We start from the raw sequence: 24,766 nt of genomic DNA on the forward strand, positions 1-24,766 counted from the left end.
TTAAGTCCTTACAGCTGTGACACTTTCCCAGCCAGCAGCTCCAGTCCCTTCTCAGCGAGCTGCCTGGTCTTAGAGTTGTGGAGATCAGAAGGAGGAACTGGAGTGTGTCCCATAGGCAGGGGTGGGGCTATGACGTGTTGGGAAGGCGGGGCAGGTAGCAGGTGAGACGCCAGGTCTCCCAGGCTCCAATCACTCCGGCGACTGAGCCATGGGTGGAAAGCAGGATGAGAACGAGGCTTATGGTGAGGCTGGAGGCTGGGGCCAAGGGCTGGTGTTCTAAAGGGCGGGAGGCTGGCTGGTGACTGCAGACAATGGTGGCTGAGGTTAGATCCAGGCCGAGGAACTAAGGAGAGTTCTGGGTCCTGGAGGTGAGGGACCAGGAAACAAGAGCCAATAAAAGGAGATGAAATTGGTGTCCTGGGGCGATGGGGCTGGGGACCTGGGAGCCACAACTGGGAACCATTTGCAGAGTGAGGCTGGGGTCTGGGTATGCAGTGGGAGATGGCTTTGTAGGCGGTAGAGGGATTTCGGACCTGGGCTTTGGGCCCCTGAGGACAGGGCCTTGGCAAACAAGGATGGAAGGTGGCAGGGTTGGGGTCCTGAGCAGAAAAGGGGATGGGACTTAGGGTTTAAAGGCTAGGAGTGTCTGCCAGGGGTCCTGTGCAAGGGAGGAATTCCAGCCTGGACTCTGGGTCTTTGAGGAGGAAGGTGCCAGGGGCCTGCCACTCAGGTCTTGGTGAGGGACTGGGACCCTGAGCTGCCTGTTGGGAGGAGACTGAACCCTGCTCCTGGGTCTGTTTGGGGTCTTTGAGGAACAGGGGCAGGGCCTTGTAGGATTCCTGTGAAGAGGGGGAGCGAGACATCCAGAATGCATGAAGAAAAAGGTCTGGGAGTCTGTCCTAGGGGTCCTAAGAAATTAGAGCTACAGCTCGGCCTCCAGGATCCCCAAGTTGTGAGAGCCGCAGCTTGCCGGCCAGATCCCTTGGGTGGAGAGGGACCATAATCCTAAGGGAGGAGCGGCCTCCTCCAGGTGGGGCTGACGTTCCCTGGCAAACAGGGGAAGGGGCCAGGGCTCTCCAGAAAACTTCCTGGAGCAGCTTTGGGTCAATCATTGACCTCAGTTCGGTGAGCCAGGATGGAACAGAGTCCAGGGCTCTTTGGGAAAGTGGATCCCACCCCTTCTCAGTCTCTGCCCCAGCTTTCTATCTTTCTTCCTGGGTGCCCACAAGGGACCCTGGCTGCCTGGCTCCACCTCCTCTCTGTATGTACTCAAGGAAGACCAGGAACAGAAACGTGGCCCCAACTTCAACGGCCAGCCAGCTCAGGTGTCACCCTGACTGGCTGCCCAGAATTTCGTGGTGGCCAGAGGACTAAGATCCCTTCAGAATGAGAGTCAACGAAGGCCCTTTCCTCCCTCCCTCCTCAGGCCCTGCAGGTGTGGACCTCTTTGGCTTTAGTTTCTTGGCCTGGAGCCTGGGGCAAGAAGTGGGTACAGCTGTGAGGAGGGCCTGGGAGCTGAGGGACTCGGATCTGGATGGTTCTGAGCAGGTTCCAGAATGAGGATATACATACAGAGATTAGGGATAAGAATGGATGCTGGAAAGCCATGGATTCCAGCTGGCCAGAGCCCTCTGGAAAAACAGACTAGTACGGGGATAAGGACCAAGGCCATTTTCCAGTCAGATGGCCTTGAAGTGTGAACTGAAGACCCATAAAGGCCTTATTGCCCTGCTGTCTGATGGGGTAGAGTTCCTGGCAGACAGCTGTTGAGCAGCTGACCAGGTCTGGATCCTACTACTGGCTCTGTTTCCTCCTTGTGCTGGCCCCTGTGCTGGGTCCTCCTAGGGTTCAAGTGAGGAAGGGACCAGACATAGAGAAGTACTCAGAGGGTTGAGATCTGAGGATCATAACTCAAAAGCCAGCCTGTGCAGAAAAGAAAAGGAAAGAAAGAAAGAAAGAGAGAGAAAGAAAAAGAAAGAGAAAGAAAACAAAGGTGTGACTTATCTTTAATTAACTTGTAAAAACGACATTGGTGGAGATGTGGCTCAAGTGGTACAGAGATAGCCTTGAGGGGAAAAGCCAAGAAAGAATGAGGCCCTGACTTCAAGCCCAAGACCATTAATATATATATATATATATGAGAGAGAAACCCTCTGCCTCATTCTCATATTGTCCAGGTAAACCAGCCAAATATGATCCTTCCTTTCGAGGCCCCATCAAAAACCGGTGAGTACTGGGCACTGCCCTGGTGGGGAGGGGGGAATGATGGTTTTGCTTGATGTTTGCTGACCTGTTAGTAAGAAACCTGGTGTAAAGCAAGAAGAAACAGAAAAATTCTGTCCTGGCTGAGTGGTTCTCTGGGACATTTGTTGTTTGGAGAGTTGGCAGGGGCTTACAGATGCTGGGGGGCAGTGGGGGAGTTATTTCCTGATTTTGGGCACTGGCTATACAGGGTGTGTGTGTGTGTGTGTGTGTGTGTGTGTGTGTGTGTGTGTGTGTGTGTGTGTGTGTGTGTGTGTGTGTGTGTGTGTGTGTGTGTGTGTGTGTGTGTGTGTGTGTGTGTGTGTGTGTGTGTGTGTGTGTGTGTGTGTGTGTGTGTGTGTGTGTGTGTGTGTGTGTGTGTGTGTGTGTGTGTTTTGGTGGTTTTAAGGATTGAACCCAGAGCCTTGTTGCAATCAGCACATGTTTTACCACTGAGCTCTACTTCTAGCTCAAGCTGGTCTTTTCCGTTCTACTTCAGGAGAAAGATACCCACTCAGAAAAAGGACTTTTCCTTTTATTTATTTATTTTTTCCTATGCCAGTCCTGGAGCTTGAAATCAGGTCTGCATGTTCTCCCTTGGCTTTTTTTTTTTTTTTTTGGGTCCAGTCGTGGGGCCTGAACTCTGGGCCTGGGCGCTGTCCCTCAGCTCTTCAGCTCAAGGCTAGTGCTCTACCACTTCAGCCACAGCGCCACTTCCGCTTTTTTCTTTTTGCTTATGTGGTACTGAGGAATCAAACCCAGGGCCTTGATCATGCAAGGCAAGCGCTCTACCACTGAGCCACCTTCCCAGCCCTCCTTTGGCTTTTTTACTCAAGTCTGGCTCTCAACCACTTGAGTCACACCTCCACATGTGGCCTTTTGGTGGTTAATTGGAGAGAAGAGTCTCAACAACTTTCTTGTTCAGGCTGACTTTGAACTTGGATCCTTAGATCTTAGCCTTCTAAGAGCTAAGGTTACAGGTGTAAACCACCAGCACCTGGCAGGAAAAAAACATTTCTCAAATAAATAAAACCTGCTGACACCCACCCTCTCCGGGATTTCCCAGTTCTCCAGACCAACCCATGCACTTCCTCCTCAGAGGTTCCCAACCCACCTCTGCCCTGCTCAGACCTCCATTTCTCCCTCAGGAGCTGCACGGATGTCATCTGCTGCATCCTCTTCTTTCTCTTCATTTTGGGTTACATCGTGGTAGGGATTGTGGGTAAGTTCCCAGTTGCCCAGAGTTGGGGCTGTGGGTAGGGGCAGTAAACCAGGTAGGGACTACCTTAGAGCTTCTCCCCAAGTCTCTGCCTTCCCATGATGCATCTGTGTGGTCTGTCTCCAGCCTGGGTGTATGGAGACCCTCGGCAAGTCCTCTACCCCAGGAACTCCACCGGAGCCTACTGCGGGATGGGAGAGAACAAGTGAGTACGAAAGTGGGAAGAAGCTGAGCCCCGGTGGCTCACGCCTGTAATCCTAGTTACTCAGAAGGCTGAGATCTAAGGATCGCGGTTCAAAGCCAGCTTGGGCAGGAAAGTCTGTGACACTATCTCCAATAAACCTCTAGAAAACCAGAGATATCACTGTGGCTCAAGTGGTAGAGCGCTAGCGTTGAGCTGAAGAGCACAGGGACAGTGCCCAGGCCCAGAGTTCAAGCCCCACGACCAACAACAACAAAAGAGTGGGAAGAAAGGGGCAGGAGAGAGGCAAGATGTGGAATAGGTGGAGGAAGACCCCTCAGCGAGGCACTGAACTGTGCTTGTTCCTTCTGCATTCTTTCCCCCCTCAGCACCCCCCCCCCCATTCCAATCACTGGAGGCCATATTGAGAGCCATCTCTGGTTGGACAGGTAGCTTGAATCCCCCACCCCCAGGACTGGGAGTTAAGTGTAGAGTCATGATTAAGTGTATGAGCTTAGAGTTCACAGGTTACTGTTTGGATCCTTGACTGATCTTAAGTTTTGGGTGTATGGCCTCCGGTCACTTACTTGACCTCTCTGAGCTTTGATTCCCTTACCTGAAGCACAAGGTGATTCTAGAAACTCTTATTACCCTACATGCAGGAAATGGCTAACAAATAAACCCTTGCCAGGTGCTGGTGATTCATACTTGTAATCTTAGCTACTCAAGAGGCTGAGATCTAAGGAAAGCTGTTTGACTTTCCAGCCTGAACAGGAAAGTCTGTGAGACTTTTATCGCCATGTAACCAGCAAAGTGTCCAAAACAGAGCTGTGACTCAAGTGGTAGAGTGCTAGCCTTGAGTGAAAACGTTAAGTTCAAGTCCTAAGACCATCACCAAAAAAGAAAAAAAAAACTAATAATCATATAACATTCACTATGTTCTAGACAGGCAGTATAATACACACACACACACACAAAATACCTTTTAAGGGGCTGGGAAGGTGGCTCAGTGGTAGAGCGCATGCCTTGCATGCCAGAGGCCCTGGGTTCGATTCCTCAGCACCACATAAGCAAAAAGAAAAAAGCCAGAAGTGGTGCTGTGGCTCAAGTGGTAGAGTGCTAGCCTTGAGCTGAAGAGCTGAGGGATAGCGCCCAGGCCCAGAGTTCAGGCCCCATGACCGGACCCAAAAAAACAAAAAAACAAACAAAATACCTTTTAAGCCTCTTGAGGTAAAGGTTATTGTTTCATCTATGGTACAACTGAGGCAGAACCCTTAAGACTTGTTCAAAGCTGTTAAGCTGGAACATTTTACACCACATTCGCTGCCACTCAGCTGTTGTAATATAAATGACTGGGATGTCATCAGGTGTCTTCCTTGCTTCCCTAATTGAGCTGGGACCAGGAGCTGGATGAGACTGGGACACACAGGACCCACTGTAATCTAGGGGAGAGACCCTAGTAGTCCCTCTTCTCCCCTAACACCTAACCACACCCTGAAGTGCACACTTCCTCCCTTCCTGCAGAGATAAACCCTATGTCCTGTACTTCAACATCTTCAGCTGCATCCTGAGTGCCAACATCATTACGGTCGCCCAGAACAGCCTACAGTGCCCCACGCCCCAGGTCAGAGCCTGGGACTTGCCCCCCATTCCATGCATCTCCAAGTACCAGCTACTTAGCATGTTCTCTGCCCCCCAGGTATGTGTGTCCTCCTGTCCAGAGACACCGTGGGCTGTGGAGAGTAACCAGTTGTCACTGACAGTCGGGGAGGTCTTCTCCAAAGGAAATAAAAACTTTTGCCTGCCAGGAGTACCCCAGAATATGGTAAGCACTGACTCCAACATCATCACTGCCGCCCAGAAGGGCTCACAATGGGCAGGAGTGGGCAGGGAAGTTGATTGGTGATCACTGATGGGCTCTCCTGAGAAGGGTAAGCAGACATCCTCACCTGTGGTGGTGGTGGTGGTGGTGATGAAGAAGAGCTTGATTCTTCATTCTGTTTTACATCAGTGTGTCTGTCTATCGTCCCTTTTCTATCCCTAGATAGTGCTGGAAAGCCTACAACAGGAGCTCTGTCCCAGTTTCCTCCTCCCTTCCACTCCAGGTGAGGATACATTCATCATAAGAGCCAATATTTTTATTCCTCAAATGAGGAAAGCAGGACCAGCGAGAGGAAAGCCACATAGCTTGTCAGTGGCAAAACTGGGATGGGCACCAGGTCTTCATTTCTCTCTCTGCTATGTGACCATGCAATCAAGCCATCAATGCTTACTGAGCATCTACTGTGCACCAGACAGTGGGACAGAGCAAGGACAGAGCAAGTTTGAGCTACATTCTGGGTGGAAGGAGCAAAGGTGGTTGTAAGATTACAGGAGAGCTTGGAGTGATGGGAAAGGATGATCCTGTATGATGCTCTAACAGCAGCTGTAATTTTTTTTTTTGGTTGGTCGTGGGGCCTGAACTCTGGGCCTGGGCACTGTCCCTCAGCTCTTCAGCTCAAGGCTAGTGCCCTACCACTTGAGCCGTAGCCTCACTTCCAGCTTTTTCTGTTTATGTGGTGCTGAGGAATCGAACCCAGGGCCTCATGCATGCAAGGCAAGCACTACCACGGAGCCACCTTCCCAGCCCAGTAATTTTTTTTGAAAGAGTCAAAGCTAGGCTCACACCAGTATGTCGGCTCACATCTCTAATCCTAGCTACTCAGGAGGCTGAGATCTGAGGATCTTGGTTCAAAGCCAGCCTGGGTAGGAATGTCCATGAGACTCTTACCTTCAATAAACTAAAAAAATAAGACAAAACAGAAATGGATCTATGGCTCAAGTGTTAGAGTGCTAGCCTTGAGCAAAAGAAGCTCAGAAACAGTTCACGGGCCCTGAATTCAAACTCCAGTAATGGCACACACAAGCGCACGCATGTATGCATGCACATACGCACATACATAAGAGTAGCCCAGGATGCCTACATAATAATCCTCCTGTCTTAGCCTCTTAAATATTGGGATCACAGGCCTGTGCCACCACTGTTTATGAGGACTTTATTTTTGCCAGTACTGCAGTTTGAACTCAGAGCCTTAATAATCTTGCATAGCTTTTTTGTTTAAGGCTTAGTACTCTACCATTTGAACCATACCTCCACTTCCAGCTTTTTGCTGGTTAGAGTCTCAGGGAGTGTTCTATTCAGGCTGGCTTCAAACCCCAATCTTCAGATTTCAGACTCCTAAGTATCTTTGATGACAGGCAGGCATGAGCCACCAGTGCCCTTCTGTGAGTTGTTGTTTGTTTGTTTTAATTTCCTTATAATTTCTAATAGAAAACATTATTTAAATTGCAGCATGAGGGGCTGGGAATGTGGCTTAGTGGTAGAGTGCTTGCCTAGCATACATGAAACCCTGGGTTCAATTCCTCAGTACCACATACACAGAAAAAGCCAGAAATAGTGCTGTGGTTCAAATGGTAGAATGCTAGCCATGAGCAAAAGAAGCTCAGGGACAGCGCACAGGCCCTGAGTTCAAGCCACAGGACTGGGGAGAAAAAAAAAAGGTTGCAGCATGAGGAAAGATACTTAGCTTTCAATATAAGTACGATATAAAGTATGAGAAATAGTTGTTCCAAAATCAGAGAGATCTGGATTCAAACTCTGACACTGTCTAGCTGACTGGTCTGGAGTCAGTTATTCAACCTATCTGCACTGTGTGTGTTTCCTCATCTTTAGAATGTAAATAGCAAAATGGCCACTTAGCAACCTTGTCACCAGGATAATACTGCTAGAAATAGCTCTGCATAGGTGTCTAACGAGTGTGAGGAGATGCAGGAGACAGGGCTGAAGGCTTCCTGGAGGAGGTGAGATGGAACAGAAGCTCAGAGAGAGGCTCAGCAAAAGCTGAGCTGTAGAAGTGAGGGGATGGGGAGCTGTACTCAGTGGAAGCACCAAGTAGCCTGGCCAGGGAGCATGGATGGTGGCTCCCCAGGACAGAGCCTCTAGAGATGTCTGACCAGCAGAGTAACCTGGAGTGCACGGATAAGGCAGTTGGGCAGTGCCCTGGTCTTGAAAAGTTGGGGTTGGAGATACTGTAGCAGTGTAGGCCAGAGAGGAGGCAGAGCAGGGCCGGGGGCGGGGGGGGGGGGTAGGGAGGGAGGAGGAAGTGGCCTAGACTGCACAGGGCAAGAACTACTGCTTTGGCAGTAGAACCAAGAGCAGCACCTCCAGCCCCTGAGAAGCAAAGTCTATCACTCCCTTGCCCTGTGGGCTAAGGACGGGGAGTCCTACCATGCAGCAGCCCCTGTTCTCCCTTGCAGCTCTGGGACGTTGTTTTCCGTTGCCCAATGTTAATTACACGCTGCCTGATTTCCCTGGGATCCATAACACCAGCGTTTCTCAAGGGATCAGGTAGGCACCTCCCTGCCCCACATCCATCCTACACTCCTTTCTAGCCACAGCACCACCTGATTCTATCCCTCCCCTCCAGTGGGCTTCTGGACAGCATCAATGCCCGAGACATCACGGTTAAGATCTTTGAGGATTTTGCCCGGTCCTGGTATTGGATCCTTGTGTGAGTCACCAAATTCCCCCATCCTCTCTTTCTTCCATCTTTTCCTTCTTCCCTCCTTGATCCACTTTTCCCCTAGTCCCATGTCTGAAGCTGAGATTAATAAAGGAGAAAGAGAAGAAGGAGAAAATGAGGAGAAAGAGCTAGGAGTGGATCCTAGGCTTAGGAAGCTTTATAAGAGAAATGGGGCCAGGAAATACTTTAGGAACCCAGAATGAACCTCATCGATATCACATTGTCTGCAGTGCCCTGGGCGTGGCTCTGGTCCTGAGCTTATTGTTTATCCTGCTTCTGCGTCTGATGGCCGGGCCCCTGGTGCTGGTGCTGATCCTCGGGGTGCTAGCTGTGTTGGCCTACGGTATCTACCACTGCTGGGAGCAGTACCGGGTGCTGCGAGACAAGGGTGCCTCCATCTACCAGCTGGGCTTCACCACCAACCTCAGTGCCTACAAGAGTGTGCAGGAGACCTGGCTAGCCGCCTGTGAGTGCTCGCTCCATCCATCCTCCAGCCACCAAGGACTTGTGCCCACCCTGCTTCTGACCCTGGCACTCTGTCCACTGTCCCCCTCTGCAGTGATCTTGCTGGCCGTGATTGAAGGCATCTTGCTTCTCCTGCTTATCTTCCTGAGGCAGCGGATTCGAATCGCCATCGCCCTTCTGCAGGAGGCCAGCAAGTAAGGGCCTGCTTGAGGGAAAAAATGGGGCTGAGGGTTGGAGTGCAGGCTGGTAGGGGAGAGTACCTAGGAGGTGGTAGGAAGCCCCAGAAGAGGACACAATAGTGAAGTGATTATCCTTACCAGTAGCTATTAAATCTTGTCAGAAGACCACACTTTGGAAATTCTCTTCCCTGATGCTCCTGAGGCTACCCAGGTAGCTTCTATGCCCCTAGTCTGCTCTATACATTCTCGTGTTTGTGTGTCTCTCTCTCTCTCTCTCTCTCTCTCTCTCTCTCTCTCTCTCTATATATATATATATATATATATATATATATATATAGGCATTGGATCTTGATCTTTGGACCTGGGCACTGTCCTTTAGCTTTTTCACTCAAGGCTAGTACTCTACCTTCACCAATAGCTATATTTCTGGCTCTTGGGTAGTTAGCTGGAGTTAAGAGTCTCACAGACGTTCCTGCCCAGGCTGGCTTCAAACCATGATCCTTAGCTCTCAGCCTCCCAAATAGCTAGGATTACAGAGGTGAGCCATATGCTCCCAGCATACTGCTCCACCCCACACACCCCTCTGTTAGTTCCAGGGCTTGAACTCAGGGCCTTGGGCACTGTCCCTGAGCTTCTTTTGCTCAGCTAGCAATCTACCACTTGAGCCACAACGCCACTTCCAGCTTTTTCTGTTTATGTGGTACTGAGGAATCAAACCCAGGGTTTCATGCATACTAGGCAAGCATTCTACCACTGAGCCACATTCCCAGCCCCAGCATACATCTCTTGAGCCAGATTATTCAGCTCATTCAGTGAGCACCTCAGGTATATGTGGCCCCACAATTGGTGCTGGAGATACAGATATGGAAGATGAAGTTGCTGCCTGGTTGCTCCCAGCCTAGGGAAACAGACAGGTCGTGGCCAAGGTGGACAAGGGGCTCTTGCCAAGTTTGACCCTGGGGCCTGGGGGCTAGAACTGTGTTAATGATGGATTATTTTTCTCTCCTCACAGAGCTGTGGGACAGATGATGTCAACCCTGTTCTACCCACTCGTCACCTTTGTCCTCCTGGTCATTTGCATTGCCTACTGGGCCATGACTGCTCTGTATCCTTTGTCCTCCTAGCTGGACCCTCTGTCTTCGTGCTCTCGGGGCAGGACAGGGGATGAAGTACATGCCTGTACCTTTCTTTGGGCAGAAAGCCCACACAGCCTTGTGCTGGGTCACAGTCAAGAAAGAGTAAGCTAAGGCTGTGCGGCTGGTGCCTCATACCTGTAATCCCAGCTATTCAGGAAGCTGAGATCTGAGGATCCCAGTTCGAAGCCAGCCCAGGAAGGAAAGTCTGTGAGATTCTCCTCTCCAATTATCCACTAGACAACCAGAAATGATGCTATGGCTCAACGTGGTAGAGTACTAACCTCGAGCACAAAAGCTACGGGACAGCACTCAGGCCTTGAGTTCAAGCCCTGTGACCAAAAAAAAAAAAAGCACAGGCTGTATTCCAGCTCGCTTTGCACTAGCTTCCAGGAATGGGTCCTAAGGGAAGACCTGTGGAGTCACTGTGGGGCTATGCTTTCCTTGACTCCCCTCTGGGTACCTGGCCACATCCGGGCAACCCCAGTATGTCTATTGGGTGTCCAATGAGAGTGCCCCTGGATGTGAGAATGCACCAGTGAATGCATCCTGCGATCCTATGGTAAGAGAAAGTGGGAGGATACTTAGAGGACTTCAACAAGGCTGAGGGGACATTAGAGGCCAACTGGCCCAGGTCCCCCATACCACAGAGGTAATAGAGGCCTGGAGAGGGCAAGGGGTGGCTTAAGGTCATATAACTGGCCACCTCCCTCCTCCTGGCTGAGTCACCCATTTTGTGGGAAGGAAAATGAGGCAGCAGAAGGCATGGCCTGAAGGAGGAAGACAGGAAGGTTGAACAGCAGGACTTTCCTCTACTGCATAGGCCATTAACTACTTCACCCTCAGCCCTTGGCCTTGTGTTCTGGGAAATGGAGCTTAATTATACTCATCATGTTCCTCGATGTGGCTGAAAAGGTTAAATGACACTGGGTACATAAAGTCCTTTGTATAATGCCTGGACTCTGATAAGAGCCTGTAACTGCCTGGATTGTTTTGCTTTTTGTTGTTGTTTCTTTGTTTTTAAATCTACCTTCCTTGGAACCAGGAGGTGGGACTCCCAGGAGGACCTGAGGGTGGAGCTGTTTCCCCAAAGTGCCCCCAAGGTGTGGCACTAAACTGGTCAGAACAAATTGAGCTCAAAGCTTGCAGGGCCTGTCATTTCTCTTCTTTTCTTTTTTGTTGGTCATGGGGCCTGAACTCTGGGCCTGGGTGCTGTTCCTCAGCTCTATAACTCAAAGCTAACGCTCTACCACTTGAGCCACAGCGCCACTTCCAGCTTTTTCTGCTTATATGGTGCTGAGGAGTCGAATCCAGGGCCTCATGCATGCAAGCAAGCACTCTACTACTGAGCCACCTTCCCAGCCCAGGGCCTGCCATTTCTGAGCTGGAACTATGAGCTATGCCTGCAGCAAGCGTTAGCCACATTCTATTTATTTATTTGTTTGTTTATTTATTTTTGGTTGTGGAGGGACTCAGGGCCTGGACGCTGTCCCTGAGCCTCTTTGTGCTCAAGATTAGCCCTCTACCAATTGAGCCACTTCTGGGGTTTTTCTTTGTTTTGTTTTTGTTTTAGTTTTTTTGTTTTTGAGTGGTTAATTGGAGAAAAGAGTCTCAAGGAGACTTTTCTGCCTGGGCCAGCTTCAAACCATGATCCTCACATCTCAACCTCCTGAGTACCTAGGATTACAGGCATGAGCCACCCATACCTGGCAACCACATTCTAGTTAATTAAAAAATTATAAATGAAGCTCTTTTAGATTAGCACAAGACCTACTGTGTGCCAGCACTGTGAATGCCAAGCTCAGGATGACCTGGTTCTCCTTTGCTACTAACTCACCTTCCATCAGTGAGGACTGACACCTACCTGCAGTGATCTCCAGAGTATAATGTGGTTTATTTTTCTTACACAATTTCAAACATATAGAGCACTTACCAAGAAATCCCAATGTCCTTGGTTCAACCCCGGTACTGGGGGGGGGGGGGGGGGGGAAGCTGGGCACTTGTGGCTCTTATCTATAATCCTAGCTACCTAGGAGGCCGGGATTTGAGGATCATGGTTTGGAACCAGCCCAGGCAAAAGAAGTCTGTGTGATTCTATCCCCAGAATAACCAGCAAAAAAGCCAGGCTGGAGACATGGTTCAAGTGGTAGAGTATCAGCTGTGAACAAAAGAGCCAAATGAGAGTATAAGAACCTAAGTTCAAGCTCCAGAATGGGTAGAAAGATGGAAAAGACAGGAAAAAAAGAGAAAGAAAGGAAGGAAGGAAAAGAAAAAAAGAACAGAAAACAAGAAAGAACAGAAACAAAAGAAGAAAGAAAGAAAAGCCAGGTACCAGTGCCTCATACTTTTTTTTTTTTTTGGTTGGTCGTGGGGCTTGAACTCTGGGCTTGGGCCCTGTCCCTGCGTTCTTCAGTTCAAGGCAAGCCCTCTATCGCTTGAACCACAGCTCCACTTCCTCACACTTGTAATCCTAGCTACTCAGGAGGCTGAGATCTGAGGATCATAGTTGGAAGACAGGCTGAGCAGGAAAGCTCATGAAACTTTTTTTTTTTTTTGGGGGGGGGTCCGGTCGTGGGGCCTGAACTCTGGGCCTGGGTGTTGTCCCTCAGCTCTTCAGCTCAAGGCTAGCACTCTACCACTTGAGCCACAGCACCACTTCTGACTTTTTTCTTTTTTCTTATATGGTGCTAAGGAATCGAACCCAAGGCCTCATGCATGCAAGGCAAGCACTCTACCACTGAGCCACCTTCCCAGCCCCAGTTCATGAAACTTTTATCTCCAATAAACTACACAGGAAAAAGCCAGAAGTAGCACTATGGCTCAAGTGGTAGAGCACTAGCCTTGAGCAAAAAGAAATTAAGGGACAGTGCCCAGACCAAGTTCAAGCTCTAGACCCTGGGGAAAAAAAAAGAAAAGAAAAGAGGAAGAAGGAAGGGAAAGGAGGAAGGACTGCACTGATTTGGTGATTACATTTTAAAGGGCCCCATGCTTGCTAGACTGGTATTCTAACACTTAATACAAGCCTCTGGTCCTTTTTGTTATCTTGGAAATAAAGTCTTTTTCTGCCCACACTGGCTTCAAATTTTGATCCTCCAGATCTCAGTGTCCTGGGTATCTAGGATTGCAGGTGTGAGTCATATTTGAGCTCAGTCTCATTCAGCTTTTTTTGGCTCATGGCTGGCACACTACCATGTAAGCCATAACTCTAGTCCAGCATCACCGGCTTTGTGTTAGTCACGGGCTATCGGGTATAGTGGCAAACATCTATCACCCCTGAACTCAGAGGCAGGAGGAGCAAGTTCTCAGATAACCTGGGTAAAACTGAAGTTGGGCCCTGGAGAAGGTGGCTGAGAAAGTGAAAGGGACAGTGTCACGCTACCCACACACAGGTGGCCGGGGAGTTTTGGGGGCCAGTCCTGGGCCAGGAAGCGAAGTCCCTTCATACAATAGCCAGTACATAGTCTATACCTGGAAACAAGTCTCTAGAAAGAACAGACTCCTCCACCTTGGGGACCACTGGGAATGGAGGGAGATCAGGGAGCCATACTGTGCCCTCTGAAGCCATATTCATCTTACTCTGTCTTCCCTGCCACCTCCAGGCCCAGTCTACAAACTACACCTGTCCAGGGCTGATGTGCGTCTTTCAGGGCTACACATCCACAGGCCTAGTACAACGTTCTCTCTTCAACCTACAAATCTATGGGATCCTAGGGCTCTTCTGGACCCTTAATTGGGTTCTGGCCTTAGGCCAATGTGTCCTGGCTGGGGCCTTTGCCTCTTTCTACTGGGCCTTCCACAAGCCTCAGGATATCCCTACCTTCCCCCTGAGCGCAGCTTTCATCCGCACACTCCGGTAAGTCAGGGGCAGAGTCCTGGGAGTTAGGAACAATAGGGACTCTAGGGTGCTAGGCTACCCCAAATGACCTAATTTCCCCTGCAGTTACCACACAGGATCGCTGGCATTTGGAGCCCTCATCCTGAGCCTTGTGCAAATAGCCCGGATCATCCTAGAGTACATTGACCACAAGCTGAGAGGTGAGCCCATCAAGAGTTGGAGAAGGCCATACTGAGCAACTAGATTCTTGGGAGTGGAGGAGAGTCAGGGGCCAGTAATCAAGCATGGACTTTCCTTGCTCCTAGGAGCCCAGAACCCAATGGCCCGCTGCATCATGTGCTGCTTCAAGTGCTGTCTGTGGTGTCTGGAAAAGTTCATCAAGTTCCTGAACCGCAATGCATACATCATGGTGAGCACAGTGGTCAAACCCCATAACCTGCTCCAGGTAAGCTCATCATAGCTAACTCTGACTTTCCCACTTCCCATAGATCGCCATCTATGGGAAGAATTTTTGTGTCTCAGCCAAAAACGCCTTCATGCTGCTCATGCGGAATGTTGTCAGGTGAGGCTTGTCCCCCACCCTTCTCACCCAAATCTGACTTCACGGCATTCTGTGCCATGAATGCCTTGTGTTTGATTTAATGCTCTGCATATTGCCATTTTAAAATGTGCATCATTTGCCCGGCGCTGGTGGCTCACGCCTGTAATCCTAGCTACTCAGGAGGCTGAGATCTGAGGATCGCGGTTCAAAGCCAGCCCGGGCAGGAGAGACTGTGAGACTCCTATCTCCAATAAACCACCAGAAAACCGGAAGTGGCACTGTAGCTCAAGTGGTAGAGCGCTCGCCTTGAGCTGAAGAGCTGAGGCCCAGAGTTCAAGCCCTACGACCGACCAAAAAAAAAAAAAAAAAGTGCATCATTTTCATTTCCTAGCTGTCCCTGAAAATAATCTCACCCACAATCTACCCTAAATTCTTACACAGGGTGGTTGTCCTGGATAAAGTCACAGACCTGCTGCTGCTCTTTGGGAAGCTGCTGGTGGTTGGAGGTGTCGGTAAGGACCAGGACTTTTATTGAAGGTGTTGGTAAGGGTCAGGGTTTAAGGGTGCTAGGCAGCTGAACAGGTGACCTCAAAGGAGCATCCCTAATGTCCAAAACTCTCCCACAGGGGTCTTGTCTTTCTTTTTCTTCTCTGGCCGAATCAAGGGATTGGGTAAAGACTTTGAGAACCCCCACCTCAATTATTATTGGCTACCCATTATGGTGAGTAACTGGTCTCTTTGATGTATCCCCTAACTCCCCTAAGGAACAGACCAATCCCAACCAGCCTTGTGTCTTATAGACCTCCATTGTGGGAGCCTATGTCATCGCCAGTGGCTTCTTCAGTGTTTTCGGCATGTGTGTGGACACACTCTTCCTGTGTTTCTGTGAGTGACACACCCTCACCCCCAAGCCATTTCCTCTAAGCCTTTTAGGAGACTTGATGCTTGTAGAGAGCCAAAGGAGCTAGAAGCAGCCTCTTCTGACATTCTAAAGCCAGGGGTTGCTGGGCACTGATGGCTCCCACCTGTAATTCTAACTATTCAGGAGGCTGAGACAGAGGATCATGGTTCAAAGCAAGCCTGAGCAGGAAAGTCTATGATGAGACTCATCTCCAGTTAACTACCAGAAAATGAACTGGTGCTATGGTTCAAAGTGGTAGAGTGCTAGCCTTAAGCAAAAAGAGCTCAATGACAGCACCCAGGTCCTGAGTTCAAGCTCCACAACCAACACAAAAAATAAATAAAAAGCTGTGTATGTGGCTTAGTGGTAGAGTACTTGCCTAGCATGCATGAAGCCTTGGGTTCAATCTCTCAGTACCACATAAACAGAAAAAGCTGGGAGTAGTGCTATGGCTCAAAGTGATAGAGTGCTAGCCTTGAACAAAAGAAGCTCAGGGAGAGTGCCCAGGTCCTGAGTTCAAGCCCCACGACTGGCAAAAATAATAAATAAATATAAATAAAGCCAGAGGTTTGGGAAAAAAAAGAAGTGAATTCTCAGGCTGATGGTCTATGCTCTCTTTCTCTAGGAAATCTAGGGTATAAATTAACCAGAATAGACACTTTCCAGAAAGTGGCTGTAGTAAGAGGATTTTATTCATTCAGATTTTTTTTTTTGGTTGCTTTTGTGGTTGTATTAGATTACTCCTCATGGTCTACCACTTAGCTACGCTGCCAGCTGTGTGCTAAGCAGTTGACGTGTGTGTGCGCAATTGGGGTTTGAACTCAGGACCTGAGACTTTCCCTTAGCTTTTTCAATCAAGACTGATGCTCTATCACTTGAGATACAGCTCTACTGCAGACTTATTTTGTGATTAATTTGAGATAAGAATCTCACTGATTTCCTGCCTGAGCTGGCTTCAAATCTTGATCCTCAGCTACTGGAGCCTGGCTGATAAGCATTTTTATATTTGTTAATCATCATTACCACGCTGAAATATACCATTGACTCCACTTTACATGAAGAAACAGATTCCATAACTTGGCCAATAGCTTTACAAACCTCTGTGGGGGCCGGGCGCTGGTGGCTCACGCCTGTATTCCTAGCTACTCAGGAGGCTGAGATCTGAGGATCCCGGTTCAAAGCCAGCCCAGGCAAGAGAGACCTTGAGACTCCTATCTCCAATAAACCACCAGAAAACCGGAAGTGGCGCTGTAGCTCAAGTGGTAGAGTGCTCGCCTTGAGCTGAAGAGCTGAGGGACAGCGCCCAGGCCCAGAGTTCAAGCCCCATGACCGACAAAAAAAAAAAAAAAAAAACCTCTGTGGGGGTGGGAGGAGAAAAAAATGAAAAAGAAAGTAGCTGGTGGTGGTGCAGCCGGGATCGGAAACTTGACAGATAATCTCCCAGTCCCCCATTTCCCTAGTGTTGGGGAGAGTGGACCCTAGGATCTGCTGTAACCGATTTATGTTGCCTTTCAGTGGAAGACCTAGAACGTCACGATGGCTCCCTGGACCGGCCCTACTACATGCCCAAGTCTCTCCTGAAAATTCTAGGCAAAAAGAACGAAGTGCCCCCAGGAAACAAAAAGAGGAAGAAATGAAAGAATCTCCCTTGTCCTCCTGTACAGACACCCCCCACCATCCCCAGTCACACTTTGCCTTAAAGATTAATATTTTGTTTTCTCAATAAATCGAATTTTTTTATTATTCCCCCCACCCCCACGATGCTGCTTTTTAAGCCAGCCAGTTGCTTTTGTTTGTTTGTCGGTGGGGGGCTTGAACTCTGGGCCTGGGCGCTGTCCCTCAGCTCTTCAGCTCAAGGCTAGCGCTCTACCACTTGAGCCACAGCTCCACTTCCGTCTTTATTCTGCTTATGTGGTGCTGAGGAATCGAACCCAGAGCCTCAGCATGCAGGATAAGCCTTCTACCACTGAGCCACCTTCCCAGCTCTCAGCCTGTTGCTTTAAAACAGGCCCCGCCCCCTGTGAGTAGGACTCTGAAACCATAGCCAATCAAAAGCTCCTATAGAATGAAACCGCCTTCTTTGCCCTTAGCCAATAAACTTCCCGTCTGGGTCACGCGCTCCGGCAAAAAGAGCCAGTCAGCAGGGCCATCTCACAGGCGCTGCCAGAAGGGAGGCGGGAGGTCGGGATGTTTGAGGACCAATTAGAGTGGCACACTGGCGGCGGGAGGGCGGTACCGGTGGGGCAGGTTCGGGGTGGCCTCTGAGCATTTAAAGAGCCCGGGTCAGGTGACTGATTTCAGCCCCAGTCCGGGTCTCGGCCGGGGTCTTGGGGAGAGAGGATGTGGGAGCCCTCGGTCAGCGCGCTCCAGGGCGGATCCTGGAGATCTCGGACCCTGTGCCTCTGGGGAGGCTGTAGAGTTGGGGTGTTCGTCGCGATCATCCCTCTGCTGTTGACTCTGGATGGATTGGAGGCGAGGACTAGGAACGACTTCAGTATGGTGAGTCACCGCCCGGTGGTCTCTGTCCGCTGTCCCCCCACACCCCCTAACTCCGGCAGGACTCCCGGGTCCTCATCCCTGCCTTCCTTATTCCAAATCCTTCCCTCTTTGTGGTCCCCTTCCCGAGTGTCCCTGCTCCCTGCCATCTTCAGTCCAAACCCTCCTTCGGACTCTTTTTTTTTTTTTCCCTTTTCCTGGGATCCCTACCCCCACCCCTGGTCGGAGTCTCAATTGGAGTCGCTTGCCCTCCGTCCGAAAGCCTGAAGTCCCGCTTGTCCGCGTTGACAGCCCCCTCCTCTCGCATAGGTGCAGCCGCTGGTGACCCTGGAACAGTTGCTGTGGGTGAGCGGGAAGCAGATCGGCTCGGTGGACACCTTCCGAATCCCGCTCATTACAGCCACCCCTCGGGGCACTCTCCTTGCTTTCTCCGAGGCCAGAAAAATGTCTGCATCTGATGAGGGGGCCAAGTTCATCGCCCTGCGGAGGTCCACGGACCAAGGTATAAAGGTTCCCGGGGTGAATAAGGATAGAGAAACTTGGAGGGCTAAAGCCTGAGACCCTTAAGGCCAACCTCTTAGGAGGGAAAAATGTCTATTGAAGCACCTGCTGTATGTCAGATTCTGTAGATACAGCCATGGACAAAATAGACCAAAATTCTCTGTCTACCTTCAAGGGACTTATATTCTCCTGGCAAGAGCTAGTCCATAAGTTTACTAATTAAATAAATTTGATTATTTGGGTTGAGGAGGTGATCGAATCGATGGAGAAAAAAATTAAATAGAACAAGTAGCAGAACAAGTGCTGCCATTTGGTTGAAGTTTTAAATAGGTGACATCTGGGCAAAGAGCGGAATTAGGTAATTCTGAACAGTGAAGAAGATTATCCCAGGCAGAGGAAAGGTTTGCCCAAGTGCTAGTGGCCCATGCCTATAATCTTAGCTACTCAGGAGGCTGAGATCTGAGGATAGAGGTTAAGAGTCAGCCCAGACAGACAAATCCAGGAGACTCTAATCTCCAGTTAACCAACAAAAAGCCAGAACTAGAGGGATGTCTCAAATGATAGAGCCCCAGCCATGAGCAGGAAAATCCAAGTGAGAGTGCAAGGCCCTGAGTTTGAGCCCCAGTACTGATATTCAAAAGAAAGAAAGAAAGAAAGAAAGGGAGGGACTGGGAAGGTGGCTCAGTGGTAGAGTGCTTGCCTTGCATGCATGAGGCCCTGGGTTCGATTCCTCAGCACCACATAAGCAAAAAGAAAAAAGCCAGAAGTGGTGCTGTGGCTCAAGTGGTAGAGCGCTAGCCTTGAGCTGAAGAGCTGAGGGACAGTGCCCAGGCCCAGAGTTCAGGCCCCATGACCGGACCCAAAAATAAAAATTAAAAAAAAAGCTCTGAGGGGAGAAATACCAGGAATAGGAGCTTTTAGCACTAGATGGTTTGAACCGGAATAATAAGGTGAGGCAGAATTTGTAATTCCCTCTGCTGAATCATACATAGCCTTGGATTTCTAAGCAAAGGAAAGACGTTAGGAAGAAGTTATGATAGAAGGCGTACCTCCAAGGTGCTCACTCTGCATTTCTTCCCCCCCCCCCCCCTTTTTATTTGAACAGGTAGCACCTGGTCTACTACAGAATTCATTATAGACGACGGGGAGGCCCCGGATGGACTGAACCTGGGGGCAGTAGTAAGTGACATGGACACAGGAGTGGTGTTTCTTCTCTACACCCTCTGTGCTCACAAGGTCCGCTGCCAGGTGGCCTCCACCATGTTGGTATGGAGCAAGGATGATGGCATTTCCTGGAGCCCACCCCGCAATCTCTCCTTGGATATTGGCACTGAGATGTTTGCCCCAGGACCAGGCTCTGGCATTCAGGTCTCTGTCCTGGGAGATGAATGGAAGGGGCTGCCTGGGGAAGTCTAGGAGATACCCTGAAATGGATTCCTCCTAAAGAGAAGATCCCATAAACTCAGGTTTTCTGTCTTGGGTGGGGATATTTGGAAGAAGAAATATCTGGGAGGAACAAGGTACCAGGTAAAGGTGAAACTATGTCACTGGCTTGCCAGTTGGGAGTTGTTAGCAGGACTGTCCCCGCAATCTATGGATAACTTCTGCAGCATAAAACTCGATGACATTAAGTTCTCAGTTTGGGCCCTCTTGTGCACATCATGTTTAGCAGCACACATTGAATGACCTAAGGAATTTGTGCTTTTAAAAAAAAAAAAGAGGGGGGCTGGGAAGGTGGCTCAGTGGTAGAGCGCTTGCCTTGCATGCCTGAGGCCCTGGGTTTGATTCCCCAGCACCACATAAGCAAAAAGAAAAAAGCCAGAAGTGGCGCTGTGGCTCAAGTGGTAGAGTGCTAGCCTTGAGCTGAAGAGCTGAGGGACAGTGCCCAGGCCCAGAGTTCAGGCCCCATGACTGGACCCCCCAAAAAAAAGAGCTTCTTGTGGAAGGTAGACATAGATGGATTTGTTTGAAGTCATCACAGACAAAGTAGGTATAGTGGCCACATCTGAAATCATAGCTACTCAGGAGGTGGCAATAGAAGAATGGAGGTCTGAGGCTGGTCCAGACAAAATTGCCATACTCTATCTGAAAAATACTACAATAAAAAGAGCTGGGGTCAGGCTGGAAGTTGGCTCAGTGGTAAAGGGCTTGCCTTGCATGCATGAGACCCTGGGTTTGATTCCTCAGCACCACATAAGCAGAAAAAAAAAAGCTGGAAGTGGTGCTATGGTTCAAGTGTTAGTACAGTAGCCTTGAGCTAAAGAGCTGAGGAACAGCGCCCAGACCTGGAGTTCAGGCCCCACAACTGGACCCCCCACCCCCCAAAAAAAGAGCTGGGGTCATGATTCTAGTACCTGCCTAGCAAGCATGTGACCCTGAGTTCAAACTCCACTACCAACACACACAAAGACAATTTGGCTGGATACCGGTGACCCATGCCTGTAATTTTAGCTACTTAAGAGGCTGAAATCTGAAGATCCCAGTTGTAAGCCAGCCTGAGCAGACAAATTCAAGAGATTCCTTTTAAAAATTTTATTTTTGGAAGTGGCGCTGTAGCTCAAGTGGTAGAGCGCTCGCCTTGAGCTGAAGAGCTGAGGGACAGCGCCCAGACCCAGAGTTCAAGCCCCATGACCGACAAAAAAAAAAATTATTTTTATTGTAAAGGTGATGTACAGCAAGGTTGCAGTTGCATAAGTCAGGTAATAAGAACATTTTTTTTTTTTAACAGTGTCACCTCTTCCCTCATTTTCTCCCAGTTTTCCCCCTCCTGGTCCCCTTCACAAGATGCATAGTTCATTTTCACCATAGTGTCTAGTGAGTATCACCCAAGAGGTTCTTATCTCCACTAGCAAAAATGTCGAAGTAGAAATGTGGCTCAAGTGGTAGAGTACCAGCCTTGAGCAGGAAAAGCAAAGTATGTGAGGCCTTGAGTTCAAGCCCCAGTACTAGCACCAAAAAAACAACTTAATTTGGGCAGCAGTCTATGAGGTTTATGCAATCTACATTTGTGGGATTTTTCTGGGACCCTTAAGAAAGAAACCACATGTATCCTCACTCTTAGGAGGTGGTTGGTTCCCTGTTCTCTCCCTGGGCCCTAACCTGTCTCCCTCTGTGACACCTGCCTCTCCTCACAGAAACAGCGAGAGCCATGGAAGGGCCGGCTCATCGTGTGTGGCCATGGCACCTTGGAGCGAGATGGGGTTTTCTGTCTCCTCAGCGATGACCATGGTGCCACCTGGCGCTATGGGACTGGGATCAGTGGCATCCCGTATGGCCAGCCCAAGCGAGAAAATGATTTCAACCCTGATGAATGCCAGGTGAGGAGTCCATAGAAGTTGCCCACCATTCCACCTGCCCTACCCTCTAGCACCCCATTCCTCCCACAAGCCCAGGTCTGGGTCCCTTCAGGGACAAGGCATTTTCCCTGCTCTCTTCCACTCTCCACTCACCAGATCCTCTCATAGGCCTGTTCTTTTCCCTTAGCCCTATGAGCTTCCAGATGGTTCCGTCATCATCAATGCCCGGAATCAGAATAACTACCACTGCCACTGCCGGATTGTCCTCCGCAGCTATGATGCCTGTGATACACTGAGACTTCGGGATGTGACCTTTGACCGTGAGCTTGTGGATCCTGTGGTGGCAGCAGGAGCTGTAGCCACCAACTCTGGCATTGTCTTCTTCTCCAATCCAGCCCATCCAGAGTCCAGTGAGTACCTGAGGGTGGGGTGAACCAGGCTGCCTCTGTCTCAACAAGCCCTTGGGAAGACCAAATGTCCTGCCTCTCCTGACTCCTGCTCTCCCTAGGAGTGAACTTGACCCTGCGCTGGAGCCTCAGCAATGGTACCTCATGGCAGAAAGAGACAGTACAGCTGTGGCCAGGACCCAGTGGCTACTCATCCCTGGCAGCCCTAGAGAATAGCAGGAATGGAGAAGAGGAGTCACCCCAGCTGTACGTCCTGTATGAGAAAGGCCTGAACCACTACACAGAGAGCATCTCCATGGTCAAAATCAGTGTCTATGGGACTCTCTGAGCTGCGTCCTGCCCCTGGGACAGAAGGTTCCAGAGTCTGCCTTCAGGACCACAGCTGTGTAGAAGGTCTGCTGGGAATGCCTGAAGGACAGCTTCACCTTTTTTTGCACTCTACCCATTGCCAATTCAACTTCACTTTGACAGGGAAATCACCCCCATTAGAATGAAAAGCTCAGCTTTCCCCCCCCCACAGGAAGTCCTGCCCTCTCCTGGGAGTGCTTCCTTTCCACTACACTGGGTAAGGCTGCTTCCCTTTCTGCCCTCCCAAGAAAATGGCTGTTCCTTTCTCAGGCAGGGCTAGCTGGGCCTAGAGAAGTGAATAAATGTAAACTCAGGAAAAGGGGGAAGGCCAAGCTGCTGAGAAGGGTTGGAGGAAGATACCAGCTTTGTAAAGAGTTAGTAAAGAGCTCCATATTTAGTTTCAGGGTAAGAAACTAAGTACATACCTCCTGCTCCCTTCCCCTCACTATTTATGAATCAAAGTATTAAGAACTTAAAATTGTTAATGAAGGAGGATGAGCATTTGTAGAGTCTCTGGTTCTGTCAATGCATATCATGTTTTCTGTTTTCATCATGTTTACTTGTGTTTTGGAAAGGTAGGTGGTCTGCTTATGAGAAAAATTTAAATCTAGCATATCACCCTGCTTTCTCTCTGACTTTTTCTCTTTTCTTTCTTCCTTTCCTTCCTCTTCTTTTTTTGTCGGTCATGGGGCTTGAACTCTGGGTCTGGGCACTGTCCCTCAGCTCTTCAGCTCAAGGCGAGTGCTTTACCATTTGAGCCACAGTGCCACTTTTGGTTTTCTGGTGGTTTATTGGAGATAAGAGTCTCACGGATATTTAAAAAAAAAAAAAAAAGTCTCACGGACTTTTCCTGCCTGGGCTGGCTTTGAACTGCAGTCCTCAGATCTTAGCCTCCAGAATAGCTAGGATTACAGACATGAGCCACCAGCATCCAGCTCTTTCTATCTTTTCTTTTCTTTTTTGGTCATGGGGCCTGAACTCTGGGCCTGGGCACTGTCCCTTAGCCCTTTAGCTCAAGGCTAGTGCTCTACCACTTGAGCCATAGCACCACTTCTGGCTTTTTCTGCTTATATGGTGCTGAGGAATCAAACCCAGGGCCTCATACATGCAAAGCAAGCACTCTACCACTGAGCCACCTTCCCAGCCCTTTTCTTTTCTTTTCTTTTTCTTCTTTTTAAGCTCTGGGGCTTGAACTTTGAGCTTAAGCACTGTCCCTCAGCTTTTGTGCTCAAGACTAGTTAAGTTCCAGCTTGAGGCACAGCTCCACTTTCAGCTTTTGGTAGTTAATTGGAGATAAGAGTCTCGTGAACTTTCTTGTTTCGACTGGCTTTGAATTGGGATCCTCAGAATTCAGCCTCCCCAGTAGCTAGGATTATAGCTGTGAGCCACTGGTGCCTGGCTTTCTGACTTCCTTCTTATAAGCAGGAAACCAGATTAATTTTCATAGCTGCAAGAAGGGAGCTCTGTAAGACACTTTGAAACCTAATTTTTTTTCTCTTGTTCTATTTGTTTGTTTTCCTGTAATACTGTCTTGCTGTGTAGCTCAGATTAGTGTAGATTCACTATGTAGCTCAGACTGGCCTTAAATTTCATGTCTTTTTGCCTCAGGCTTCTGAGTGCTAGGATTACAGATGGTACCACCATGCTTGGTTAAACTAAATTTGATTGTTGTTTTATGGTGCTAGAGATCCAACCTAAAGCCTTGCTCATTTTAGGCAAGCTGTAGTACTGAGCTACATCTACAGTCCTGTTCTTTTGTTATATTCCTATCCTCCATAAAATAAGCAGTTATAAATAAAATCAGATGGGAAAATTATCCCAAGCTAGCCTGACCCAAAGTAAGTACTTCCTATGATAAGTGATATGAGAAATCACAACTCATCCAGAAGTAGATGCTTGCAGCCTGTGGTTGAGTGGGAGAGCCTTGATACTCCTCCATGTGAAAACGAAGCACAGGCTGGGAATGTGGCTCAGTGGTAGAGTGCTTGCCTAGTAGGCATGAAACCCTGGGTTTGATTCCTCCATACCACATAAAAAGAAAAAGCCAAAAGTGGTCCTCTGGCTTAATTGTAGATGCTAGCCTTGAGCACAGAAGCTCAGGGACCATACCCAGACCTTGAATTCAAGCCCTAGGACTGGCAAAAAACAAAAACACAGTGCCTACACAGTATATGCAAAGTAATGTACAGTCATAGAAGACAGAGGCAGGGTGGAAACAAGAGTTTGAGGCCAACCTGAGGAGATGGAGATGTAGTAGCAAGACCTGTCCCCAAAACAAAAGAAAAAGAGTTGTTGGGGGTAGCCCACATGGTAGAGCACTTGCTTAGCATGTGCAGTTTGTACCACACACAAAAGGACATGGAAGTAGCTCCATGGTAGAGCATATACATAGTATATAAAGACTCTGGGTTCAATTCCCTGTTCAAAAAAAAAAAAATCATACAAGCCGGGCGCTGGTGGC

At 49.2% G+C, this 24,766-nt stretch overlaps 2 protein-coding genes across 2 annotated transcripts; both read left to right on the plus strand.

Moving 5' to 3' along the window:
- The first annotated feature begins 168 nt into the window (after window positions 1-168).
- Slc44a4 (solute carrier family 44 member 4) lies at window positions 169-16,984 on the plus strand. Its single transcript, XM_042684177.1, has 21 exons — window positions 169-242; window positions 2,178-2,226; window positions 3,390-3,463; window positions 3,587-3,665; window positions 5,166-5,265; window positions 5,341-5,466; window positions 5,686-5,746; window positions 7,938-8,028; window positions 8,108-8,191; window positions 8,434-8,669; window positions 8,763-8,862; window positions 9,860-9,952; window positions 10,440-10,542; window positions 13,580-13,833; window positions 13,921-14,015; window positions 14,121-14,224; window positions 14,304-14,377; window positions 14,798-14,868; window positions 14,983-15,077; window positions 15,157-15,241; window positions 16,773-16,984. Exons 1-21 carry the CDS (start codon window positions 209-211, stop codon window positions 16,892-16,894), a joined length of 2,130 nt encoding a protein of 709 aa, XP_042540111.1. The 5' UTR covers window positions 169-208; the 3' UTR covers window positions 16,895-16,984.
- Window positions 16,985-17,525: 541 nt separating this feature from the next.
- Window positions 17,526-22,809, plus strand: Neu1 (neuraminidase 1). Its single transcript, XM_042684178.1, has 6 exons — window positions 17,526-17,756; window positions 18,063-18,255; window positions 19,360-19,622; window positions 21,389-21,571; window positions 21,738-21,960; window positions 22,059-22,809. Exons 1-6 carry the CDS (start codon window positions 17,598-17,600, stop codon window positions 22,283-22,285), a joined length of 1,248 nt encoding a protein of 415 aa, XP_042540112.1. The 5' UTR covers window positions 17,526-17,597; the 3' UTR covers window positions 22,286-22,809.
- The last annotated feature ends 1,957 nt before the right edge of the window (window positions 22,810-24,766 follow it).

This window comes from Dipodomys spectabilis, unplaced genomic scaffold (genome assembly GCF_019054845.1).
Source record: "Dipodomys spectabilis isolate Male_0828 unplaced genomic scaffold, ASM1905484v1 ptg000085l, whole genome shotgun sequence".
Classification (NCBI taxonomy): domain Eukaryota; kingdom Metazoa; phylum Chordata; class Mammalia; order Rodentia; family Heteromyidae; genus Dipodomys; species Dipodomys spectabilis.

Excerpts from the sequence above, each read along its gene's own strand:
- Slc44a4 (XM_042684177.1), top strand. The coding sequence starts at position 209 with ATGGGTGGAAAGCAGGATGAGAACGAGGCTTATG. Across the intron at positions 5,467-5,685 it reads CAGGAGTACCCCAGAATATG|ATAGTGCTGGAAAGCCTACA; the intron begins GTAAGCACTGAC and ends TTCTATCCCTAG. Across the intron at positions 8,192-8,433 it reads TCCTGGTATTGGATCCTTGT|TGCCCTGGGCGTGGCTCTGG; the intron begins GTGAGTCACCAA and ends CATTGTCTGCAG.
- Neu1 (XM_042684178.1), top strand. The coding sequence starts at position 17,598 with ATGTGGGAGCCCTCGGTCAGCGCGCTCCAGGGCGGATCCTGGAGATCT. Across the intron at positions 18,256-19,359 it reads GCGGAGGTCCACGGACCAAG|GTAGCACCTGGTCTACTACA; the intron begins GTATAAAGGTTC and ends TTATTTGAACAG. Across the intron at positions 19,623-21,388 it reads GACCAGGCTCTGGCATTCAG|AAACAGCGAGAGCCATGGAA; the intron begins GTCTCTGTCCTG and ends CTCTCCTCACAG.